Source organism: Trichechus manatus, unplaced genomic scaffold, assembly GCF_000243295.1.
Source record: "Trichechus manatus latirostris isolate Lorelei unplaced genomic scaffold, TriManLat1.0 scaffold00007, whole genome shotgun sequence".
In the NCBI taxonomy this organism is placed as follows: domain Eukaryota; kingdom Metazoa; phylum Chordata; class Mammalia; order Sirenia; family Trichechidae; genus Trichechus; species Trichechus manatus.
The window spans coordinates 1,211,089-1,236,084 of record NW_004443943.1 but is presented as its reverse complement, the minus strand read 5'-3'; the positions used below and the strand labels follow the sequence as shown (position 1 = coordinate 1,236,084).

At 35.7% G+C, this 24,996-nt stretch overlaps 1 protein-coding gene across 4 annotated transcripts in view; it reads right to left on the bottom strand.

The window, feature by feature from the left end:
- Window positions 1-282: 282 nt before the first annotated feature.
- The window catches only part of JMJD1C (jumonji domain containing 1C), a 115,366-nt gene continuing 90,652 nt past the window's right edge, over window positions 283-24,996 (bottom strand). For 3 of the 4 annotated variants that reach the window (XM_023739185.1, XM_023739180.1, XM_023739189.1), the window contains 13 exons: window positions 18,511-18,600; window positions 16,544-16,671; window positions 16,143-16,356; window positions 15,418-15,632; window positions 14,401-14,679; window positions 11,428-11,596; window positions 10,778-10,868; window positions 10,297-10,427; window positions 9,981-10,103; window positions 7,775-7,914; window positions 6,350-6,526; window positions 1,513-1,644; window positions 283-1,195 (listed from right to left, as the gene is read on the bottom strand). In XM_023739185.1, the coding sequence (XP_023594953.1) occupies window positions 1,106-1,195; window positions 1,513-1,644; window positions 6,350-6,526; window positions 7,775-7,914; window positions 9,981-10,103; window positions 10,297-10,427; window positions 10,778-10,868; window positions 11,428-11,596; window positions 14,401-14,679; window positions 15,418-15,632; window positions 16,143-16,356; window positions 16,544-16,671; window positions 18,511-18,600 (1,979 nt within the window). In that variant the 3' untranslated portion in view covers window positions 283-1,105. The remainder of the gene's footprint in view (window positions 1,196-1,512; window positions 1,645-6,349; window positions 6,527-7,774; window positions 7,915-9,980; window positions 10,104-10,296; window positions 10,428-10,777; window positions 10,869-11,427; window positions 11,597-14,400; window positions 14,680-15,417; window positions 15,633-16,142; window positions 16,357-16,543; window positions 16,672-18,510; window positions 18,601-24,996) is intronic. The other variant, XM_023739187.1, reaches the window with a different exon arrangement.

The following is a 24,996-nucleotide window of genomic DNA, read 5'->3' as shown; positions in this document are numbered from 1 at the left end:
GCAAACACTTTTGAATTCATGTATGATTCCCCTTCAGTGTGTCCATAAGTAACAAATGCTAGAATTACCTGTATTCCTTATTAGGTTGGGCCATAGGACAACTAAGTTGGAGCACTTATTTGTGATTGTCCATAAAGCCTGAAGAGATGAAGAACACTAACAAGAGTAAAAGATAACAGGAAGACATTTTATCACAAGAAAATGGTGGTAGTCATGGTGATGCAGAAGAAACCCCCAGTAGTATGCCATGTCAAAAGAGGGAGAACTCTGGAACAAGCCAACTTTTCATAAAGTCTTTTTAATGGAAAATGTAAAATCCCTTTCAACTTTAATGTACAAAGCCATATGTAACACTTGCACTTTAACAAATAAAAGCAAGCCAATGCTTTAAAAAAATACATCATTAAATGTATATATGTATATATTTACAGAGCATATTAAGTTTAATATTTAGCTTTAAAAGTTCACATAAATTTACCAAAATGAGACAATTTTAAATAAATTACACCTCTTGAAAATGTTTAATTGTACAGTGAATAGCTTCAACAAAATATTGAAGTGTCTGTATTTAGTATCTACTTTATATACTTTGTATTTTACAAATTTTACAATTATTTGGCAGTAATTTTCTGACTATGACATGACCGCTGTGCGATTCAGCAATTTCCCAGATGCAGGCAATAGCTGGTGTTTGTGTCCTATTCTCACAGTTAACTGTCTCAATGTAGTGAAAAATATCAGTTATTTTAGCAAACTGTACAAGGTCACATTTACACTTGATCGACAATATAGCATAGAATTTTGTCTTTTTTCCAAAAATAAATACATCATTTTAAATCTGGCATTTTCACAAACTTAATATACAGTATAATACAAAAACAGCTGTGAAGGGCTGTTTTTAAATTTAGCTTGTTTTAATAACATTGAATCACAGGAGCTGTGACATATGCTATACTGCTGTGGTGTCAGTAACAAGTAATTACTACGAAGAGAAATTTCTTGGCACTGATGGTTTCATGAAGCTTAAGTCAGTGTGCATACATATCATAGTTCAAGGCTAAGTAATCCCACTTCAACAGGCTAGAAACACCAAACTGGACCGCACTTAGTTCTCTTCCATATCCTCTACTTCATCTTCATGTGTCTTCAAAGCTCTCACCATTTCCTTGACTGCATGATACAAAATATTTTTCACCTAAAAGAGATGTTGGTATTTCTAGTCATTTCAGTTGGAGACAAATTAACAAACGAAAATTGGGTTAAATTAAAGCAGATAAAATACAATTTAATAAAGGCCAAGGAAAGCCAAATTTAAAGAAAAAAAGTTATTAAACCAGAAATTGAAAGGCCACTTAAAAGTCATACAATTAAATACATATTGGTGTTACCTTTGGTTGTTTCCCTAATGTGACAAACTAGGCAATGACCACCCCTAAGCTGTTATAAATGTATCATATTTCTGAATAGAAAAAGCCTGCAGAACAGGATACAGTTAGAAAATTCATTTCTTACCTGTAATTTATCATCATAATTGATTTCTTCCTTCAAAAGTCTCAGTTCCTGTGTTAAGTGAAATGATTGTACAAGATGTTCTGGAGACACAAAGTCTTCAGTTACCTGAATACAGCTATGAAAATTCTGTACCTGTCCCCAAAAGAAAAAGTGAAATACGATTTTTAGAATGTGGAGCAAAGAAAAGCAAATTTGTCTAAAAGGGACAATTCTACTGGATACCTTATTTTCTCCAAAACGTCAACCGAATTTCAAATCAGATGAGAAAGCAAGGCTACTGAAAAGCTTTATGTATGCTGACTTTGTAGATGGAATACTTTTTAAAAATACATTTTAAACAATTACAAGTGTATAGTTCAGTGGCATGAATTACATTCACAATGTTGTGCCACCATCACCACTGTCCACTTTCAAAAGTTTTTCATCATCCTGAACAGAAACTGTTCCCATTAAGCAGTAACTCCCCATTCATCTCTCCCTCTAGTCCCAGGTGGCTCCTAATCTACTTTCATTCCTTGTATTTGCCTATTCTAGATATTCCATGTAAGTGGGATCATACGATATTTGCCCTTTTGTGTCTGGCTTATTTCACTTGGCATAGTTTTTAAGGTTCATCCACGTAGTATTGTGTATCAGAACAGCATTCCTTTTTAGGCTGAATAATATTCCTGGAATACTTAAATGATGAATAGAACTTTTCCAGGAATCATTTTGGAAAGGCTGATAACAGATCCTCAATTATCAATTCTGTCAAGATGGATTTAAAAAAAAAAAAAAAGTGTTACTTAAATAAAAATGTTAATTGGAAAGAATCTGTTTTACCAATGCAATCAACCTGAGTATGTTTGCTGTTGTGCCTTTGGTTTTCAGCATTATAGTCATTTCACTGTTGACTTTCACACCAGAGGGTAGGTTAAAGAAAAGGAAATGAAACTTAGTTCGATTGTGAAGAGCTGAGATGAAACCTGTAGTTCAAGCACATCTACTACCCCAACAGTTTTAGAATTATCCTAGCATTATGGTTATTTGTACCCTTCTTTCAAATTAACCATTTAAAGACAGCCTTCAGTCTCCTGTGGTATCAGGTTTTCACAAGGAGTCAATCAATAGTCTCATCTGTTATTTGTTCAGCATGTGCAAACCGATGCCACACTTCATTATTTCTTAGGACTGCTTTTTATTAATGCTCAGTATGACGACAGAGGAAGACCCACGCTGATCCAGTCTGGATTTTGTGATATTTCTAGGTTGTCTTTTAATGATATCTAAAGATGTCACAGAATTCCTGGCAAAGGAGAAATAACTGGTGGTGTTTTCAAAGTGTAGTCCCTGGACAGGACCATCAGCATCTCCTGGGAACTTGTTAGAAATGAAAATTTTTAGGCCCCTGGACCTACTAAATCAAAAACTAAGAGTGGGGCCCAGCAATCAATGTTTTGACAAGCCAAGCAGGGAATTCTGATGTACAATAAAGCTTGAGAACCACTGATTTAGAGTTTAGGATTATTTAGGGGCCACCTGTATCTGATTATTGGAAATGTCGATACCACCAATAAACAGTGTTCAGAACCTCTAAGAACTTAATAGGTTGTAGATAATAATATATCTCAAATCTAAGTTAGGATTAGGAATAAACTCATCACTTCCTTACTGTATTATCATCAACTGTGAGCCATGGATGGCGCTCTCTCAACAGAGTACAAATAACTGTGCTGTCATTACCATGCCACATAGGAAAGTTTTTATAATTGGCAATTTCTATGCCAAAACTGTAGCAGAGAAGTTAACCTTTTGTCTTGAATCACTCAACAATGTAGTGGCAGAATTCGGAACAGAATTTGCTAGTCTAGGTCACGTAAGCTGCCCTCAGTCTATTCTTTTATCAAAGATGAAATTTGCTTTCTACAATCTAAGCAAATTTTTAGCAAATCTCAAAAGAAAACATGTACAGTACATGTGTATAGCCCTAACTGGAATATGGATTCTAACCTGAACTTTCTGAAGTAATCAGAAAACACATATAGGAAGAGGTCAAAATTTACATATGTTTGTAGAAAGAGTGCAATATACGTCAATTATGGAAAGCTCTAATGTTTTCATCTACACTTGTGCAAAAATTTGTTGAGAATGAGAACATACTTTCAAGACTTCTAGAAAAAGGTCTTACAAATATTTAAGTGTATTATTCTAGGCACAGAGAAAAAGCAATGAAACATAGAAATTCCTGACATCATGAAGCTCACATTCTAGTGGGGGTTAGTTAAAAGACACAAAATAAGTAAATTATAAAGCATATTAGAAAGTAATGACTGCAATGGAAGAAAATAAAGCAGGAAGGAAGACAGAGAATTGGGGGACACAATTTGCACTTTTAAACCAGGTTGTTAGGGATAACCTCACCGAAAAGGTAACATAAAAAGAATGAAAAAACAAGTCTTAGACTGAATTTTTACGGTGTTTCTTTTTATACTAAAAAAGCTACTAGAAAATGTACAGAAATCTTTGTGACCTTGAGTTGAAAAAACAAGTCTTAGACTGAATTTTTACTGTGTTTCTTTACATAATAAAAAAGCTACTAGAAAATGTACAGAAACCTTTGTGATCTTGGCTTAAGCAAAAATTCCATAGATACAATAAAAGGATGATCCATAAAAGAAAAAAAAAAGGATCAACTAAACTTAATCAAAATTAAAAAACTTCTGTGCTTCAAAGATACCACTGAAAGAATGGAAAGACAACCCATAGACTAGAAGATTATACAGATATCAGGTAAGGACTTGTATCTAGGATAGATGAGGAACATGCAAAACTCAGTAAGAACAAGTACCTAAATAAAAAGATGTGTTACATAGCTATGCATTTGACAACACTTTCAGAACTATATACTAAAAAGGGTGAATTGTACTGTGTGTAAATTACACCGCAACTACTAGCAGAAAGGCTGGCAGTTCAAACCCACCCAGAGGCGCCTTGGAAGACAGGCCTCGCGAACTGCTTCCGAAAGGTCACAACAGCCTTGAAAACCTATGAAGCAGTTCTATTCTGCACAAATGGGGTTGCCATGAGTCAGAACTGACTTGATAACAATTAACAACATTCCCATTTACAGAAGTATAGATTATATTTACAGTGAAATTCACCTTTTTTTAGTATATAGTTCTGTAAGTTTTGTCAAATGCATACTTATGTAACACAATCAAAATAGGACAGTTCCATTACTCCAGAAGAAGTCATGCCCCTTTTTAGTCAAACTCCTCCCACCCAAATTCCTACAACCATTTACCTGTTTTCTGTCCCTATGCAAAAAACCCCAAACCCACTGCTGTGGAGTCGATTCCGACTCATAGCATCCCATAGGGTTTCCAAGGAGTGGCTGGTAGATTTGAACTGCCGACCTTTTAGTTAGCAGCCCAGCTCCTAACCATTGTGCCACTTGGGCTCTTCTGTCCCTATAAAACAAAACAAAACAAAAAACCAAATCCATTGCCGTCGAGTCGATTCTGACTCATAGCGACCCTACAGGACAAAGCAGAACTGCCCCATGGGGTTTCCAAGGAGCAGCTGGTGGATTCGAACTGCTGGCCTTTTGGTCAGCAGCTGAATGCCTAACCACAATGCCACCAGGGCTCCTCTGTCCCTACAGTTCTGCCTTAATGAGAATGTCATATAAATGCAATCATGTAATATGATTCCTTTTTGAGTCTGACTTTTATTACCTAATATAATTTTACTATACTATTCCCTTAAACGGCTGTTCCTTTGAAGGCATTTATGCAATTTAACATAAATATGTTCTTATCTCTAGGATGTCACTGTATAGAAAAATGTACCAATTAAATTTTGTATTTTTATATTTTACTATTATTAATTCCATTTGAGAACTAAGAATGAGAAATCTGATCCTGAACTTGACATCTTAAAAACTAAGCAACTGTTATCACTTTGAGGAGTGTTTTTGCAAATAGTCTTACAAATGTTAAACAGGCAGTGACTGCACATATAGTTATATAAAATGTGGGATAGAAGTACATATATCACAGACATCTCAATTACTGGGCACTGGGAAAAGTCAGAAACCAACTCTTGAGGAAAACTAGCCTTTTGGGATCTCAGCTTTCACTTGCACACTTTGTTCCTAAGAAGGGCTAAGGTGGTCTGTGGTAGTCCCATCCCATTTTACCTATAGGAGTCTACTGTGTGCTTTCAATCCCCTCCTCCATATCTGCCATCTATTCTATGCCATTCCTCCAGATGCCATGGTCAAGCCACAGAAACAAAGATTAGGTGTTTAACTTTTTTGTTTCCCTCAAAGTTTTGTGCATCTGTTACTGTATAAATTATATACCACCTTTCGACACGACTACTGCCATGTTAGCATGCTAAAGGGAGGCAGAAGGCACACCTAATGTCTGAAATATGGAATAGTCAAGTCAGTAACTCATTCTTATACTTGGTGCCTTATTTAAAATGCATGATCTGTAGTCTTGGTCCTCCTCTTCCCACTTTTAAGCTTCACAATTGAGAATTATTTTATAGTAACTATTTCCCCTAAAAGAGGTCTTAAAAATTAAATTAGATTTTAATCCATTCAGTCAGAGACAAGAAGAAAATGGAAATCTGGCTTATGTTAAAACAAGTTAATCTGTCAAAGTATTTAATTATGCTAGATCTCCCTAAGCAGGAGAAAGGCATTTTAGTGATTTCTTAAAGAAGGCAGACTGGTACAGGCCATTCTCTTACTTCTGTCTTCTTCCATTTATATCAATACTAAGAAAACTTTTCTTTTCTCCCCAAAACTGGTTCTTTCAGTAATAGGTATGGTAAAGTTTTTATGTACCTGATGAAGTGCTCCTGCTGGCAAGATAATGGCATCACCAAGGAACTGGATAAGAGTGCAGGTTCTGACTCCATATTCTTCAAGCAGTCTCTGGCGGAGCTTTTTGTTCACATACCAACTTTGGTCACGTATTGGATCATGTTCCGGTAGAATTTCAAGGCCTTGTTCTTTTGAAACCTGAAATATGGATTAAAATTAAAATATATACCCCAATTTTTAAGTAAGGGAAATGACAAATCCCATCCAGTGAAATTTCAATTTTCTTTACCATAGTCATTTGTTCTCAAAATTTTAACGATTACTGACTATACTTTTTGAGTTAAAGAATGTAACATTCTACAATACTTTGAAAAAACCAAAGGATAACAAAACAATATGGCATACTGATATGTTGTTAATAAAGTGCAGCATACACCTTTCACATCTCCTTCTTCCATAATAAAGTTTCCACCCATGTGGTTCCTTTTCTTATACTTGCATTAAAAGTATAGCACAGAGCTGAGGAAAAGTGTAGTTGCTTTTTTCTCAAAAGCCCAATCATTCACATGTATGGATTTCATAAACGTTTCTTGATCCTGCTCTTTTTTTAAATACCATTATGTTACTAGCCTTCTAACCCTTGAAAATCAATTTTAGAGGCCTTTTTGGCAAACAGTGAAATAATCCTGTTTCAAAAGGCATAATTTGTCATACTGTAAATTAAAATATTGGTAGATATTCTGGGATAAGATAGTAGATACAGGGTGATAGCTTCCTTCACGTTGGTCACAGAGAGACTTTAAATCTTTTCTGAAAAAAGATGAAGTAAAACGATAAACATCAGTGACGATCCATTAAAAGAAATCCTCATAACTGTAAAATTTAAAAAATATTTAAGGGAAAGGTTTGAACCATTTATTTCAAGTTTCTATGTCGCTTTCTTTCAGAGTGTCCAACAAGTAAATTAACGGTACCATTACTCAAAATTTCAGTCTACTCAAACACGTATTGCAGAGGGATTAGATGTGATAGTGTGGAATCATTCTTTAGGTCAACAGACAAAAATATCAATCAGACTAAAAGAAAATGAAGATCCTACTTTCTTATGATGCTTCCATAAAGCATCCGTTTTTATACCCTGCCATTCAATCCCTAAGAATAACACCTGGCTCATCAACAAATTAGTCCTTTACTATAAAGAGGTGGGGGAGCACTAGTAACTGAGAAGAAATTGCCATTTAAAAGCCTCAACATAAAAAAGGCTTTCATAGGTACAGTGGAGAGAAGCTTTTGACTTTCAACAAATACTTTTAAAAAAAATCCCCTCATCTCTTGAAATAAAAATCATTTAATGACTTTGTATCGCTGAATGCCAAATGAGGTTATCTTAAAAAATAAGCCCTTCTTCAAAGTGGAGAGATACATTATTTGCAACCTAAATTATACCTTTTGAAGAAATTCCCTTATTTTGTCAACGTCTTTCCCAGCATAAATATGCCACAAAGCACCAGGTATTTCACTTGAGTCCTTCAATCTTTTTCTTAGAATATCATCCAAATCTTCTTCCTCAAATTTCTTAAGTATTCCTGAGATACAGAAGAATACTTTCAGATTGGCCAGTAAAGATTATCAGAAAGCTTTGTCACAGGTTGTCAAGGTTGGCTGCTGAAATCCACCAGCTGCTCCTTGGAAACCCAATGGGGCAGTTCTACTCTGTCCTATAGGGTCGCTGTGAGTTGGAATTAGCTCTTTGGCAATGGGTGTTTTACACAGATGTACTAGATACTGTCCTAGGATGTCGGGAGTACACAGATCACTGGTTTGGTTCTCAAATATTACCTGTGACAAAGTTTTCGCCCTCAATCCATAGTAAAACAAGAAAATTAAGAGCAATGTAAAAAGAGTATCATAAAAAACTATCCTTTATTTGGATTATAACCTTCATATGACAAGGGTTTAAAATGTTCTTTCTTAACAAAATTAAAACTTGGAAACCTTAGGCTGGATTTCTGTTTTTTCTCCTTTCAATTATACTTATTGTTGTATGGATTTAAAAAAAGGAGGGGGAATGGGAGTAGACGATATGTCATAGGGAAGGAAATGACTGGCGGGGGTAGAGAAGTTTAATCATCTGAGGTACACTCTGAAGGATGAATCTTGAATTTGCTAGGGAAACGAGGTAGAAGAGCACTTGTAGGCAGAGAAGAAGACATGTGCTTCAAGAGGATCAGTATTTCTTGATGTATTTTAAGCATTAATATACCCCTAAAACATTGCTTTCTTTGTGACCACCTATAAAAAGTGACAAAAATTTTAGATAAAGGAAGAGAGCCACAGAACTACTAAAAATGTGGAAAGTTTCCTCAAAAGACCAAAGATTATGCTGGGAACGGGGGGTGGTGGTGTGTGTGGGAGCAAAAATGGATTATAAAGTTCTAGCACTTAAGGAAAAGAAAGAATAGTAAGGAAAAAAGGCAGGTGTAACTATTGCAGTGAAGAGTAAGTGCTATAGAGAATTATTTCAACAAGGTACAAAGGAAGAGAAAATTAACTGCAGAATCATAGGCTTGGAAAGGGTAAGTAACTTGAATCATAGGTCACAAATTTCTGTAGTATAGCTGAGATTACAACTCAAGTATGCCTGAGTCTAAAATCTCTGGGAGAGAAAAAAGAGTTTCCATCTATTATAGTGAAAACTGTCAGTTAAGGAGGCTGAGAGACAAAATATAAGTTTTTATAGTTTTGGGGAATTCAGGCTGTGTATTACAGAAATTGTCAAATATACACATAGAATAAAAACTATAATGAATCTCCATGTCCTCAGTACCTAGCCACTAAGCTGTAGATACATTCTGGGCTGCAGATTCAGAATTAGTACTCTAAGTGGTGGTGAAAGTCACATACAGAATTTCACAGGAGCATGTAAAGTACAGAAAGTAGAGAACAAAGCCCGGAACTCTGAAAGATGAGCAACATTAAAGGGAAGCGGGAAAAAGAGTGATGCAGTCCGTCAGCTGGAACCAGGGAAGTGGTGTCACAAAAGTCAAGGCTAGTATTTGAAGTAGGGATCAACAGTGCCGTTTATTATAAGAAGGAAGAGTCTTCTGGAGTCTGCTCTTATTCTGAAGAGAAAAAGCCAGTGCAGAGGGAAAGGTTAAAGACCTATGTCTTAATGTCTACGTCTCTACAGAGAAAGCGTAACTGATGGAGAAAGGTTTTAGAAAAAATTCGAGGATGGGATCTAAAACCTAGGTACCAGATGGAAAGGTTATTTTTAATTAGGAAATAACCCTTCTTCCTCTGATACTGGAGGGAAAAATGAATGCTAGAGGCACAAACATGTCTTATGTATCTTTAGAGTCCCAGGACCTAGTTTCTCTTCTTTAATAAATGTTTATTTTCATAAAAATACTTAATTACTGGAAAGGAACAAATCAATAATATTCATTCTTAAATTTAAAAATTCTTTTATATCAAAAAGAGGAAAACTAAGCAACCTTCAAATAATGAAGATTAGAATATCCCTAACATCCACTGCAATTCTTTTTGGAATCTGTGCTATTATCTCAGAGGCTGGCGTTCTGGTTGATAACTCGTGTGTGTTGTTATTCAACTGTTATTCTTAAGCCACAATTCCTTTAAGGTTCTTTACCTGCTTTTGAGAGAACACCATTTCCTTTTGCTATGCCAACATATACTAGAATATTTACAACATCAGAAACTTCAATATGGAGATTTGTTGTTCCTATATCATGATCTTTAGCAGCAGCTACACCTGTGTATAAAATAAAATTTTATTGGCTGTTAATTCCTAAATATACTGCTTGATATAGACAATATTTCAAATGATTATTAGAAGAACACATTACATAGAAACTAAAAATCATCAGACAATTTATCTCTGGATAGAAGTTTCTGTTAAAATTCCATGTAATTCCATGTTGGGAAAAACGTGAATATATACCTACCATATGCACTGCACAACCTGGGTCCTAGATCAGGACGTACAAAAAATCCTGGCAAATGAGAGGCTAAATTGAATTTTCCTTCTGGATTACAATATTCTGGCAATGGTAGGCTCTTTAAAAGATCTTCATATCTGGAGAATAAGCACATTATACTCTTTTGAATAAAGATTTGCATTTTTAAGTGCTTTCAATATATAATTTCCAGATTGTTCAAAACAAAGACAACCTTTCTTTAAGGTCTTTTGATAGGTGAAATTTTCCTTGAATTAATTCAATGTTTCAATGAATACATTACATATAGGCAAGCACAGGAGAAGTGACACTGGCTAAAACTGCAGTTCTGCTCTCCTGACCCACTACAAAAAGCACCAAAAGAAGGTAGGCCCAGAACAGGTGGTATATAATTTATATCTTTGGGGATAATCTCAGCTCAACCAAAAAAGCCAAGAGTCAAAATAAAAACTTTTGAAAGATACACTACCTTGCTGGCATCATAGTCTTGAAGTCTTCTCCTGAAGGGCAGTCTTTCAACTTTAAAACAACTGTTTCTCCACTTTTGGTTTTTTGCCGTTCTATAAAGAATGTAGTTAATTTACTAGAAAGGTAATCACTGCCTTTTTGTTTTTATTAATGTTTTGGGAAGAAGGAAGAAATTCAAATGAATGATTTGACTGTTTTACAGTAAGTGCTTTATTGACAAGATTTATGTTCCTTATATATAGACATAGGACATATGGCATTCCTCACTGGTAATACTTTAAAAAATATTTCATCTTTAAAAAAAAATCTATACAATTGTTATTGACAATATAATCTTACATTTTCACTTTTAATTCTTCAAAATGCTTTATAAAAATTATATCGTTTGATTTTCACAAGTCATGGGGTTGACAAAATTACTCCCCATGAGATAAAGAAACAGTATAAGTGACTTGTTTATGGTTAAAGAAATTAGTGGTAGAGACAGGATTAGGACCCAGTCTCTTGATTCCAAATACTTGTTCTTTTTATTAGACAACAATGTAATATAGAAATGTCAAAGATTAGAAAAAAATCTATTAATTCTTGTATTTGAAATTCATCATTTTTTTGAGGGGTATGCTAAGAAAACAGTAAAACGAAAAAACATACTTGAAACTTCTTCAAAACCATCCCAGAATTCCTTAACACTGCCATTTGAAATAATGCTGTCTTTGCAGTTCAGGAGATCTGCTTGATGGTCTCCAAAATCAAGACTAATTGACTCCGCCTTCCACAAGCTGATGTTCATTTTCTTGTGCACACCAGAAACCACTGCAGGCTAAAAAATGAATAAATAATTAAACATTTAATTTAACACTATTGTTAAAAGGTATATGGATACTTAAAGACTTGATTTTACATACATATACATGAAACGGATTAACACATTAAGTTTCAGGCCTAATGACGACGATTGTTGAGTATAAAAGAGGGTATTAATAATAATATCCCTGACCTGAAAAGGTATTCACAATACGTTATCAACTAGAAAAGATGAGAGAATACCATGTAGAGTAGACTGCCATTTTTGAAAATAAGAATTTAAATGTGTAATAATTTTCAGGAAAGAAGTCTAGAAGGACATAATAAAAATTTCATTTGCAGTAGTAGCAATATAGATTTTTGGTTGTTTTATTATCTATAGACTGATTTTTATAAGCGGAACATTAACTACTTATGCAACAAAATGTTTTTTATAAAAATATATAGTCCTTGAGATTGAAACGTAATTTATATATATTCGTAGTTTCTATCATTTAAGGTGCGCGCGCGTGTGCACACACTCTTGCCCTCTCTAGCCCCGCAAGGATGATGATTTAAAAAAAAGAAATTAAACACCAGGCACAACAACATTAAATTTCAAGCCTAATGACCAATTCCCTGACAGTGAATCTTGCCTTTGAAATAACATAAATTCAAATTCCCTCAAGGCTAACCTAGCAACCAACAACTGAAGATTTATAGCTTCTGAAGCTCCATTTATAATGTGAAAACACCTGTTAGGAAATCTGATTTAGTAGTATTCTCAGTTTTTTTCCTTTTGTAAAAACTGTTTTATTCTAAGTAAGTCTAGAATATCGAGAATACTAAAAGCTGTGACTTAAGTTATTTGGCAAAAGATGACATTTATTAGATACTCTTTAACCTTTTAAGATAATTAAAATTTGGGAACCATAAAGCGGAATAAGCTCTAGGTAGAGTTCTCATTATAAAAGACAAATAAAAAGAAAAAAAAAAAAAATCTGGTTAACCACTTAGTCGAATATTAGACTTCTTTTCAATGGGCTAATAATACATTCAACTATTAAAATAGGTCCAGCTACTAGATAATTAACTACTGCCGGCAATTTACAAATAAATCACAAATCACATATATTCCTAGTCTCTCCATTACACTTATCTAGTTATACTACTATCCAGCCCCACAGCATTCTTTCTTATAATAATCAGCAACTTGGGAAAAATTAAGCAGATTTTAAAAAATGATAAGGCTCATTGTTTGCACATGGAAGTAATTCAAAGCAGAATTTTTACACTACCATCATCATCTTCCTGAAATACTAAAAGGTTTCCTTATTAGACCCCCTGCCACTGGTATTAAAAAAAAAACCACTGCTGTCAAGTCAATTCCGACTCATAGAGACCCTACAGGACAGAGTAGAACTGCCCTGTAGAGTTTCCAAGGAGCGCCTGGTGGATTCAAACTGCCGATCTTTTGGTTAGCAGCCATAGCTCTTAACCTAGCTCTTAACCACTACGCCACTAGGGTTTCCCCTCTAGTATTATTCCTCTCTAATTCAACTTCCAATCTGCTTTGCTGTCAGTTATTTTAAAATGTCAATCAGATTATTTTGATTCCTCAATTAAAACTATCAACTAACAAGATAAAGTTCAAATGCCTTATCATAGCATGTAAGGGCCCTTCCTAAGCATTAGCCAGACCACCTCCTTTCCCTGCCACTCCTCCAGAGACAAACACAACTACTTACAGTCCCCGAAACACTTGATGCTGTTGAACATCTCCAACCTTTTAGCCAGCTAGCAAAATTTCACTTAAGGCATCAATTCACAAAAGACTTTCTGAACTAGTACCCTAATTCCCAGAGTTCCCTCTTCCATGTTTCTATAGCACCTTGACCAAAGATCTTAGGACATTTAGCATATTTATGAAAATAATTATTTATGTGTCTGTTTCATAACTCAAGTCCACACAAAACTAAATGCTCTGAAGTGTGGCCCATGGATGACCTCAGGGTTTCAAGGAAATCTATGAAGCCCCACCAAAAAAGTGTAAGTAAAATTTTGTGTATATGCACTGCACAGGTATGTATTTTCTTCTGGGGAAAGAGGGACCAAGTTTTTATCCGATTTTGAAAGGAACTAGTGACCGAAAAGTATTAATAACCACTGGACTAAAATGGTTCTTACTCGTAACTCATTTTTATATAGCTTACTCATTTTAATATCCTAATGCCTATCACAAAGACTGGATCTCACTGGGTGCTCAATAACTGTTCAATGAACAAAGTAAAATAAAATAGCAGTTATGTTTCCCAGAAAGCACGGCATAAGTTGAACATGATTATACTAAGTCATGCAAATTCTTAAAGTTGTTCATAATTTTTGCATTAATGTAATAAATTGCCATCTGAAATGCATATCAAACATTCTATCAAAACTTTGGTCAAACAGAAAATCATTTTATTAGGGCAGAATTAAATAAAAGAGGAGTCTGTCATTCAGGATTTTATGAACTGACTTATAAATAAATGTTCTATGGATAAACATTAAAGGCACAAATATCTACACATTTTATCAGCTCAAGAAAACTGCTTCGTTTTAATAGTAGATATGAAGCTAACCGGACAATAAAAATCTGAGGAAGGGACTTAATTAAATATCTGTTCACTGAGAAGCAAACATTCTAGTACCTTTTTGGTGCTTTTGATAATTTCTTTTCCCCCAAATATGCTAAGTATTATTTCTTTACCCCTTGTTTCTATCCCTAAGCAGGAATAATTATGCCTATTCATCCAGTTTCAGTTCCACTAAAATTGTACACAATGAGTTTAAAATACTCACCTGTCCTTGTTTCCAGCATTCTTTGAAAAGTTTCCAATTATTACTATTCTTATAATCTTTAAGCCATAAAATATGCTTCTCACAGATCCAAGAATGTGGTATATCACTGTACAATTTATTGTTTTCATTCATGGCAGGTTTTCTGCTTTCTTTAGGCTCTTCTTTAAGCTCTGATTTTACATTTATCTTGGAGGCTTTATTTGGTGGAATTTTGTTTTCAACAACTGAAGCAATTATGTCATCAAGAATGTTTGGCATAGTCCTTCCACTCTTGCTACTCTATTAGGGAAAAAAAAATTCTGAAAAAAATTGTATTTTGAGGGGAAATGTATACATTTTTCTGCCACAGACTTACTATTATTTTATAAACTCTTACTTTTATTTACTACTAAAGATAGCAAACAACATCCCTGTGTCTAGCATCTGCAATCATGTCAGTAGACAAGGATTCCCAGTTCCTACACTGTTCCTGACAGACAGGCATCACAAGTATGCTGCTCTCCATGGAACCGCCAGTCTGCAGAACCTAGAATGGTGGCCTTCCTATCTTGCACATTGTTTTAGGCCTGTAGCAGAGGGGCTGGGTGAGTGGAGTGCCCTATATGTTTTTTAATGCTACTAAAAATTTGTATCTCCTCATCTAATCTTTTTTTCTCTTCTGGTGAATGATTCCAGCAAAATTTGCTTTCTAAATATTTTAGGTAACATAAAACATTCATTTCCATATGTATTTTTTTTCACTTTAGATCTACGGTTTTGAAATTCTGAAGGGGAGTATCTTAGGGCTTTCCAGAAAAAGTCCCTTCCCCTAATCTTGTTTTTCCGGGAAAATGATATAAAAAAAACTCCTACTCTTAAGAGAAGTTGTAATACAAATGTGAACATGCCTACTAATCTGGTACATTTAATTTCATCTACAGCTGTTTACTGTGTAGTTCACAGCCAACAGCCACGCCTCTAAATCATCTAAATTTAAGGCCTATATATTAAAGACAAAAAACCTGGCATCACACTTACTGGGGCTCCCATTGAGTAGACTGGTGCAAAGGCGATGCCAGCATCTGTAGAGCCCACGCGTAGCTTGCCAGCTGTTGTGGTCAACAAATCCCGTAAAGTTGAGCCTTGTTCATTATTCTGGGACACAGGAGGTGATGTTCTGCAGTTTGGAGAATCAGGGTTGTCTTGTTCTTGCTCTTCTTTAATTTGCTTTTCAAGAGTACATTCTTTGTTTTCTGAAATAAAACATTCCACAATTTGAACACAATTAAGTTTGCTGCTAAAGTACAAACAAAAACTGGTACCCTGTATTTTATAGTGGGAGATAAAAACTGTAGCACTAGTGATTTATTCACCTGAACACACACCAGAGGATGGATTAGATCCTTCAAAATGGAGTCAAACAGTTTGAATATGAAAAGGCCTTCTCAGCATCTTAGACATGTAGCTGAGTTTGTACCTGTCACAAATGAAAAATGCTACAGCTAAGACAGGCAGAAAGCATAGGTAAGTTACATATACAGTGCCCTGGTGGCTTTACTGATATGCTCATCCACACTGATTCTGTAACTAATTTTGATGCAATCACAGGAAGGCACAGATTATCTAATGAGAGAAGACAAATGTTTTATTGAACTTAAGCCATGATGAGAACAGGATAAATGTAAATTGTTCTAAGTTTAATAGTGCACTGTTGCTTATACTATAATCCTCTAATACATGCTTAGATAATTAATTATATTTACCTTTTTTTTCCTCTCTGGCTTTTTGCTCTGCAAGATCTGCTAACCAATGCAGCGGTGACTGGGATTCTGGAGGCGTTGACTTGCTGTCTGTGCTTATATCACTTCCTGGGCTGCTGCTGCCATTAGTCTCAGACTTCTGAGGGGTAGTTTGCTGCTGAGACTCAGGCATGCACAGAGAAATTTTATTACTGTGATTAAGAACATTCTGCAAAACCTACAAGGGTTAGAACAATTGAATTTTTTAATACTATCTCTTCAATTATTCAGAGTTAAAAGTAGTTATAAGATTCTTACACAATAACACAGAAAACATAATCCACAAAACAGCCTTACACTGGATGTCAAATATTTAAGTTTATTATTTTAACCATACATTTTGATTAAAGGCGATTTTTACTCACCTGAGACACACCATTCACTATAGGAAAATTTCCAGCTTGTGCATTCTGTTTGTTAGTACAATGACAATGGGACTTAATACCATATTTTTCTCTAAGCGTGTGCATCGCATCTAAAAGGTCTGTCAAAACTACAAAATAAAACGGTAGTTAATAAAAAAGTTACTACTACCTTTTAAGACCATAAAACTTTTTTTTTAAATTGTATTTTAGATAAATGAAGGTTTACAGAGCAAATTAGTTTCTCATTAAACAATTAATACACATATTGTTTTTTGACACTGGTTGCCAACCCCATTACATATCAACACTCTCCCCTTCTCGATGCTGGGTTCCCAGTTACCAGCTTTGCTGTTCCCTCCTGCCTTCTAGTCCTTGCCCCTGGGCTGATGAGCCCATTTAGTCTTACTTTGTTTTATGGGCCTCTCTAATCTTTGAATGAAGGGGGAACCTGGGGAGTGACTTCAGTACTGAGTTAAAAGGATGTCTGGGGGCCATACTCTCAGGGGTTTCTCCAGTCTCTGTGAGACCAGTAAGTCTGGTCTTTTTTAGTAAGTTAGAATTTTGTTCTATATTTTTCTCAAGCTCCGTCTGGGACCCTCTGTTGTGATCCCTGTCAGAGCAGTCAGTGGTGGCAACTGTGGTAGCTGTGGTCCGTTAGTCCTTTGGACTAATCTTTCCCTTGTTGTCTTTGGGTTTCTTCATTCTCCCTTGCTCCAGACGGGGTGAGACCAGTGGAGTATTTTAGATGGCCGCTTACAAGCTTTTAGGACCCCAGATGCTACTCACCAGGCCTCAGCCCAGTAATTTGATCCCTTAGGGAGTCTGGATGTGTGTATGAAGTTTCCATGACCTTGCCCTGGTCAAGTTGTGCTAACTTCCTCAGTATTGTGTACTGTCTTACCTTTCACCAAAGTTATCACTTATCTATTGTCTAGTTAGTGTTTTCCCCTCCTGACGTTTTTCCTACTAAGTTTTAAATAATTAGAAATAGTAGAGGTTTGCTTGTGACATTTTAATTTTCTTCCATTTTTCTCCACACTACCTCTCGCATCAAGTTTGATCATTCAACCAAATTCATGTTCTCTATCAACTCTTTTTTTTAAATTTTTTTACTGTAATGAGTACATATATAACAAAATACTTGCCATTTCAACATTTTTTGCATGTATGATTCAGTGACATTAATTACTTTTATCATGTGGTGCAGCTCTCCCCACTGTTTCCAATTTCCTTTTTATTTACTTTTTGTTGTTGTTGAGAATATACACAGCAGATCATATACCAATTGAACAAATTTCTACATGTACAATTCAGTAACATCAATTACATTCTTTAAGTTGTGCAACCATTTTCACCCTCCTTTTCCTAGTCATTCCTCCCCCATTAACAAAAACTCACTGTCCCCTAAGGTTCCTATCTAATCTTTTGTATTGCTATTGTTGATTTGATCCCATATCTTAAAAGGGCACAATGCTCAAGGCAGAGATTTTTTACTAGTTAAGCTAAACTACTGTTTGGTTTTAAGAAGACTTCAGGGGATATTTTTGGTTTAAGGTTTAAAGATTATCTCAGAGCAACAGTTTCAGGGGTTCATTTACTCACCATGGCTCCAGAAAGTCTGGAGTCCATAAGAATTTGAAATCTGTTCTGCAGAATCAGTCATGCTGTCAACTCTATTCTTAAAAATTCAGTATGTTCAGAAAACTTAGAAAGCTTTCATTATAAATCCAATAGACTTTTTCATTACACTCTAATTCTTCCCTTCTAAAATGATTCCTCTATTGTTTTCTTCATCATTGGGGCTTGGTATCTCTTCCTAGATTTATGACAGAGGATTTCCAATAACTTTGAGCAAGAACAGGTCAAGATTTGACAAACCTTATCTCTCCAGTCTATTATACTCCTTTACAGTCTGGGGCAACCAAAAGCTCTGTTATACTAAGTAAACAATGTATGTTTATACTTACCAGAACCAGGTATAATTTGAGTTGGCATTAAATGTTTGTGATCATGAGGCTGTCCCTTCACACACTTCATCCAAGCATATAGTTCTTTATCTGTAAGAAGTTTGTAAGACACCTAGTTTTATATCACTCATGGTTTTAGAATTATAAAATAGATAACTTGCATATAAAAAGCTTAACAATTACATAAAATATCAACGACAGTCTCCAAATGTTTGATTCGTAACAAAATAAAGTTAGAAAAGAGAGTAAATTTTGCATAAACAATGATTCAAAATGGATATAATAACAGACTTTTTTAACATGACCATTCTTTATATTATTATTAATGTATTGTTGTTAGATGACACTGAAGTCAGCTCCAACTCACAGCTCCAACTCTATTACATGTAATAGAACGAAATGTTGCCAGGTTCTGTACAACCTTCATGGTCATTGTTTTGGCTATTGTAATCCATCTCAGTAAGGGCTTCCCTCGTTTTCAAGATCCTCTAACTTTACCAAATAGGATATCCTTCTCTAGCAATTGATCGTTCTTGATGTGTCCAAAGTAAGTAAGGTGAAGTATCATAATCCTCGCTTCTAAGGAGCATTCTAGTTGTATTTCTTCTAAGACTGATTTGTTCGTTCTTCTGGTGGTCCACAGTATATTCAATAATCTTTGCCAACAGCATATTTTGAATGCATCAATTCTTCATCTGTCTTCCTTTTTCTTTGTCCAGCTTTTCATGCATATGAGGTGACTGAAAAGATCACGGTTGGGTCAGGTATCCTTTAGTCAAAGCGACATCACTGTGTTTTAAAACTTAAAAGAGGTCTATTGCAAATTTACCCAATGCAATATGCTGTTTGATTTCTTGTTTGCTGCTTCCACAGATGATGACTGTGGATCCAAGGAGAAGGAAATCACTGACAATTTCAATTTATTCCTTGTTTGACTCTAGTTTCTCTATCGCTAATTTCTTTTGTATCTGTTCCTTATTTTCTATGCCAAACAGGGCTTCTGCCTGATCCTAATACATTATATTGACAAGTCTGATGTTTCTGCTAACTCATTTTCCTACTATGCTTCAAAGACATGTAAAGGAACAGTCTTGAGACATGTGAAAAAGCTGCTACTATATACCTAGTATTTAGTTGCTAATCTTGCCTTCAAACAAGGCTCCATACCTGGAGGTGTAAACATATTATAGCCAAGAAAATACCATACACACAAAAAGAATATTTACTACTTTGATCTCAAAATATTTCTCTATAAATTTAATTACATAGGTAGCTTACTTACAATGTGACTATATCAACTTCAATTAATATCACAAAATACATTAAATTAACCACACCAAAACAATCTATAACAAAAAAAAACCCCAAACAAACCCATTGCCTTTGAGTTGATTCTGACCCATGGCAATGTGTGTTGTAGAGTAGAGCTGCTCCATACGGTTTTCTTGGCTTTAAATTGTTATGGTAGCAGATCTCTAGGCCTTCCTTCAGAGGTGCCACTGGGTAGAATTGAATTGCCAACCTTTATGTTAGCAGACGAGCACAAATCGTTTGCACCACCCAGGGAACTAGATGATAGAAAGCCTCATAAAATAAAATTGAAATCCAGTCTAAAACTAGTTTTCTTTTCCAAAAGCTTTCTGACGTTTCCCTCCAAAGCTTCCAGAGTAACTTGCAAAGGTTTTCTAGCTGCTAATACTTTAGACACATGGTGATTACCATTGTTGTTACCTGCTGTTGTGTTGGTTCTGACTCATAGCGACCTTACAACAAAATGAAACGTTGCCTGATCCTGCATCATCTTCACAATCATTGCTATGTTTGAGCCCATTGCTGCAGCCACTGTGTCAATCAATCTTCGTTTACAGTCTTCATCTTTTTCGTTATGCCTCTACTTTACCAAGCATGATGTCCTTTTCCAGGAACTGGTCCATCCTGATAACATACCCGAAGTATGTGAGACAAAGTCTCGCCATCCTCACTTCTAAGGAGGATTCTGGCAGTACTTCTTCCAAGACAGATTTGTTTGTTCTTCTGGCAGCCCGTGGTATATTCAATATTCTTCCCCAACACAGTAATTCAAAGGCATCAGTTCTTCTTCAATCTTCCTTATTCATTGTCCAACTTGCACACGCATATAAGGTGACTGAAAATACCATGGTGTGGGTCAGGTGCGCCTTAGTCCTTAAAGTGACATCTTTGCAGGAGATATGTCCAATGCAATACAGTGTTTTATTTCTTGACTGCTGTTTTCATGGCCTTATATTTTAGACAGATGGTGATTACCACTATAAAGAGCTATATATTAATCCTGATAAATGTGAGCTTTTTACAGTATTTAAGCAGTAGAATAAGACCGAATATACTAATGCAGGGCATACAGGTTATACTCAGAAAAATGATATGGTGACTAATAGACTAGAATTTCAAAATTAATATCAACAGCAACACAACTATCTTGTTCAAATAAAGACTCATGGAGGTATATGTATAATATATGAAATAAAATATACAGACATCAAAATAAATCAAAATTATTATTATTTTTAATGTGGCAAAGAGAAAGCAAAAGTAATACGGAAGAAAGAAAGAAGAATATAAAATGAATGCCAGGAAGTATTATAACAATGCAGCTAGATCTACCAACTGAAAATACCAAAAATATGTGGTTTAGAAGATATCTGACTGCCTAAAATGCATTTTGTACTATGGTCTCACTTTACTTATATTTACATATTTTTTGCATATCACAGGAACACCTAGCTGATGGTCAGACATGCCTCCCCTACATAAATGGAAAAACATACCATGCTCTTGGATAGGAAGAGTTAACATTGTGAAAATCTCAATACTACCCAAAGTGATATATAAATATAATGCAATCCCGAATCAAAATTCTAACAGCATTCTTCAACGAGATGGAAAAACTAATCATCAGTTTTATATGGAAGGAAAGAGGCCCCAAATAGGTAAAGCTTTATTAAAAAAGAAGAAGAAAGTAGGAGGCCTCATGCTAGCTGATCTCAGAACCTGCAACATAGCCATGGTAGTCAAAACAGCCTGGTACTGGTACAATGACAAACACATCAACCAATGAAACAGAATTGAGAACCCAAATGTAAATCCATCCACCTATGGACAAAATTTTTTCATTCATTCATTCTTTTGTTTTTGGCTACAACATACTCCACAAGGGTCTAATCTCTAAAATTTATAGGAAACTTCAAAACCTCAACAACAAAAAAAGCATAAACAATCCAATTAAAAAATGGACAAAGGACATGAACAGACACTTCATCAAAGAAGACATTCAGGCTGGTAACAAACATATGAAGAAATGTTTGCAATCATTAACAATTAAACAAACAAAAACCTATTGCCATAGAGTCAATTCCAACTCATAGCGACTCTATAGGACAGAGTAGAACTGCCCTATAAGGGTTTCCAAGGAGTGGCTGGAGGATTTAAACTGCCAACCTTAACCACTGTGTCACAAGTGCTCCCATTAGCCATTAGAGAGATTGAAATCAAAACTACAATGAGATACCATCTCACCCCAACATCACTGGCACTAATAAAAAAAAAACCCAATAACCAGAAAATAATGAATGTTGGTGAGGTTGTGGGGAGACTGGAACTCTTATACACTGCTAGTGGGAATGTAAAATGTACAACCACTATGGAAAATGGTACAGTGCTTCCTCAAAAAGCTAGAAACAGAAATACCATACGATCCAGCAATCCAACTCCTAGGTATATACTCTAAAGAAATAAGAGCCATGACACAAATATATATGCACACTCATGTACACTGCAGTATTACACACAACAGCAAAAAGGTGGAAGCAACCTAAATGCTCGTCAACAGATGAATGGATTAACAGACTGTGGTACGTACACACAATGGAATGCTACGCAATGATAAAGAACAACGATGTATCCACAAAACATCTCACAACATGGATGAATCTGGAGGGCATTATGCTGAGTGAAATAAGTCAACTGCAAAGGGACAAATATTGTATCAGACCACTATTATAAAGTAATAACAAAAGGTTTACATGCAGGGAGGGAAAAAAAACTCTTTAATGGTTACCAGGGATGGGAAGGTGACGGAGAGAAAATTACCAAAGAGATAGTAGACATGTCTTAATACTGGTGAAGGGAAAGGCAATACACAATATGGGAGAAGTCAGTACAATATGACCAAGGCAAGAGAAGACACTGAGAGGAACACAGGAATAAAGGACAACTGTGGTAACTATTGGAGTCCTGGTGGCACAGTGGTTAAGTGATACGGCTGCTAACAAAAGGTCAGCAGTTCGAATCTACCAGCTGCTCCCTGGAAACCCTATGGGGCAGTTCTACTCTGTCCTACGGGGTCGCTATGGGTAGGAATCAACTCGACAGCAACTGGTTTGGTTTTCTTGCTAACTACTAATAGCACAGACAATCCTGCAACAATAGTATTAACAAACATAATTGACAAATGATACAAAGACAGATATGCCAAGAAGTGAGGCAGGGGGTAAGGGAGCACACATGACAGGAGATACAGGTTTGGTGGTGGAAATTTCTAAATACATGATTGTAGGTACTCCTCATATATTAATATAGACAATACAGCACACAACTGGCATGGTCAGGGAAAAATCTTAGACATAACTAAATACCTCACAGGATGAAGTTCCCAGGCTCAAAGGCAAAGGACCATAAACTCCCGGACATCTGTCAATTGGCACAACATAGTTCTTAAAGGCAATGTTCTACATCCTACTTTGGTGAGTAGCATCTGGGGTCTTAAGAGCTTGGGAGTGGCCATCTAAGATACAATTATCAGTCTCCTCTAGTCCGGGGCAACAAAAGCAATTAGTCCAAAGGACTAATGAACCACATGAACAACAGCCTATATGACCCTGAGACCAGAAGAACTAGATGGTGCCAAGTTACCATCACCAATCGCTCTGACTCTGATTACAATAGAGGGTCCCATACAGAGTGGAAGAAAAATGCAGGAAAAAAGATCAAATTCACAAAAAAGACCAGACTTACTGGTCTGACAGAGACTGTAGGAATCCCTGAAACTATGGACCCCGAATTCCCATCTAACTCAGAACTGAAGCCACTCCTGAAGTTCACCTTTCAGCCACAGATTAGGCAGGCCTATTAAACAAACAACAACACATGTGAGGAATGTGCTTCTTAGATCAATTAAATTTATGAGACCAAATGGGCAACATCTTCCCAAAAACAATGACAAGAAGGCAGGAAGGGACACAAAAACTGGAAGAATGGAACCAGGGAGGAACGAGAAAGGGCGAAAGTGCTGACACAATGTGAGGACTGCAGCCAATGTCACGAAAGAATTTGTTTATAAATTTTTGAATGAGAAACTAATTTGCTCTGTAAATTTTCACCTGAAGTACAATTAAAAAAAAAAAAAACAAACTGATGGGGGGGGGAATAACATTTGTTGTTTTTAAGACATTGAACAGTATATCATTAAATATTATTTTAATTCTAATACTTTGACAAATCTAATTCTCTCATTTCATTAGACTTTACCCCAATATTTTCAGGCTACCAGTAATAGGTTGAACCTTCTAAAACTGCGTTGGTGAACCTTTTCTAAAACACTTACAGAATGAAAACAGGGAGGACTTAGTTACTTTCTTGTTTAACTTTGTATTATCTCCAGCTGTGTGAACAAGCAGAACACAATTTTTGTGTCACTTTACTACCAAATTAGAAACATTAGTTTCAAAGGCTGTATTCAAATAGGAACCCTGGTGGCACATTGGTTAAAGCACCAGCTGCCAACTCAAAGGTTGGCGGTTCGAACCCACTAGCCACTCCACAGGAGAAAGATGTGGCAGTCTGCTTCTGTAAAGATTTACAGACTTGGAAACCTATGGGACAGTTCTACTCTGTCCTATAGGGTCGCTATGAGTCAGAATACACTCAGTGGCAATGGGTTTGGTTTGGTTTTCAAATACAAAGACTTGCTTCTTCATTTTCTAAAACCGGGGGATGAATGGTGCTACTGGCAGCATGTTCTTTAACATTTTGATTTGAAGTTTATGAACCAGTATTTAGAAAAATCAATTCATGCTAGTAAGTATTTGTGACTAAGTACATGATTGTGTAACTAACAGGTTCTAAAAGGGACTTAAGACTCCTACACACTAAAACCCCAAAGCAGAAAGGCCTCACCTGAATTTGGACTACATTAGGAATTATGTGTCTCAAATAAGAGGGTGAATCCACTAAAAAGGCTAAAAAAAGTGGGTACAATTATATTCTAGAAAACCTGGCCAGTACTAAACCATGGTTATTACTTTTCATTTCAAAACAAACTGCATACATTACCTGACTTCAGAACGTACTATATAGCTACAGTAATCAAAACAGCCTGGTACTGGTACGACGACAGATACATTGACCAATGGAACAGAATTGAGAACCCAGATGTAAATCCATCCACCT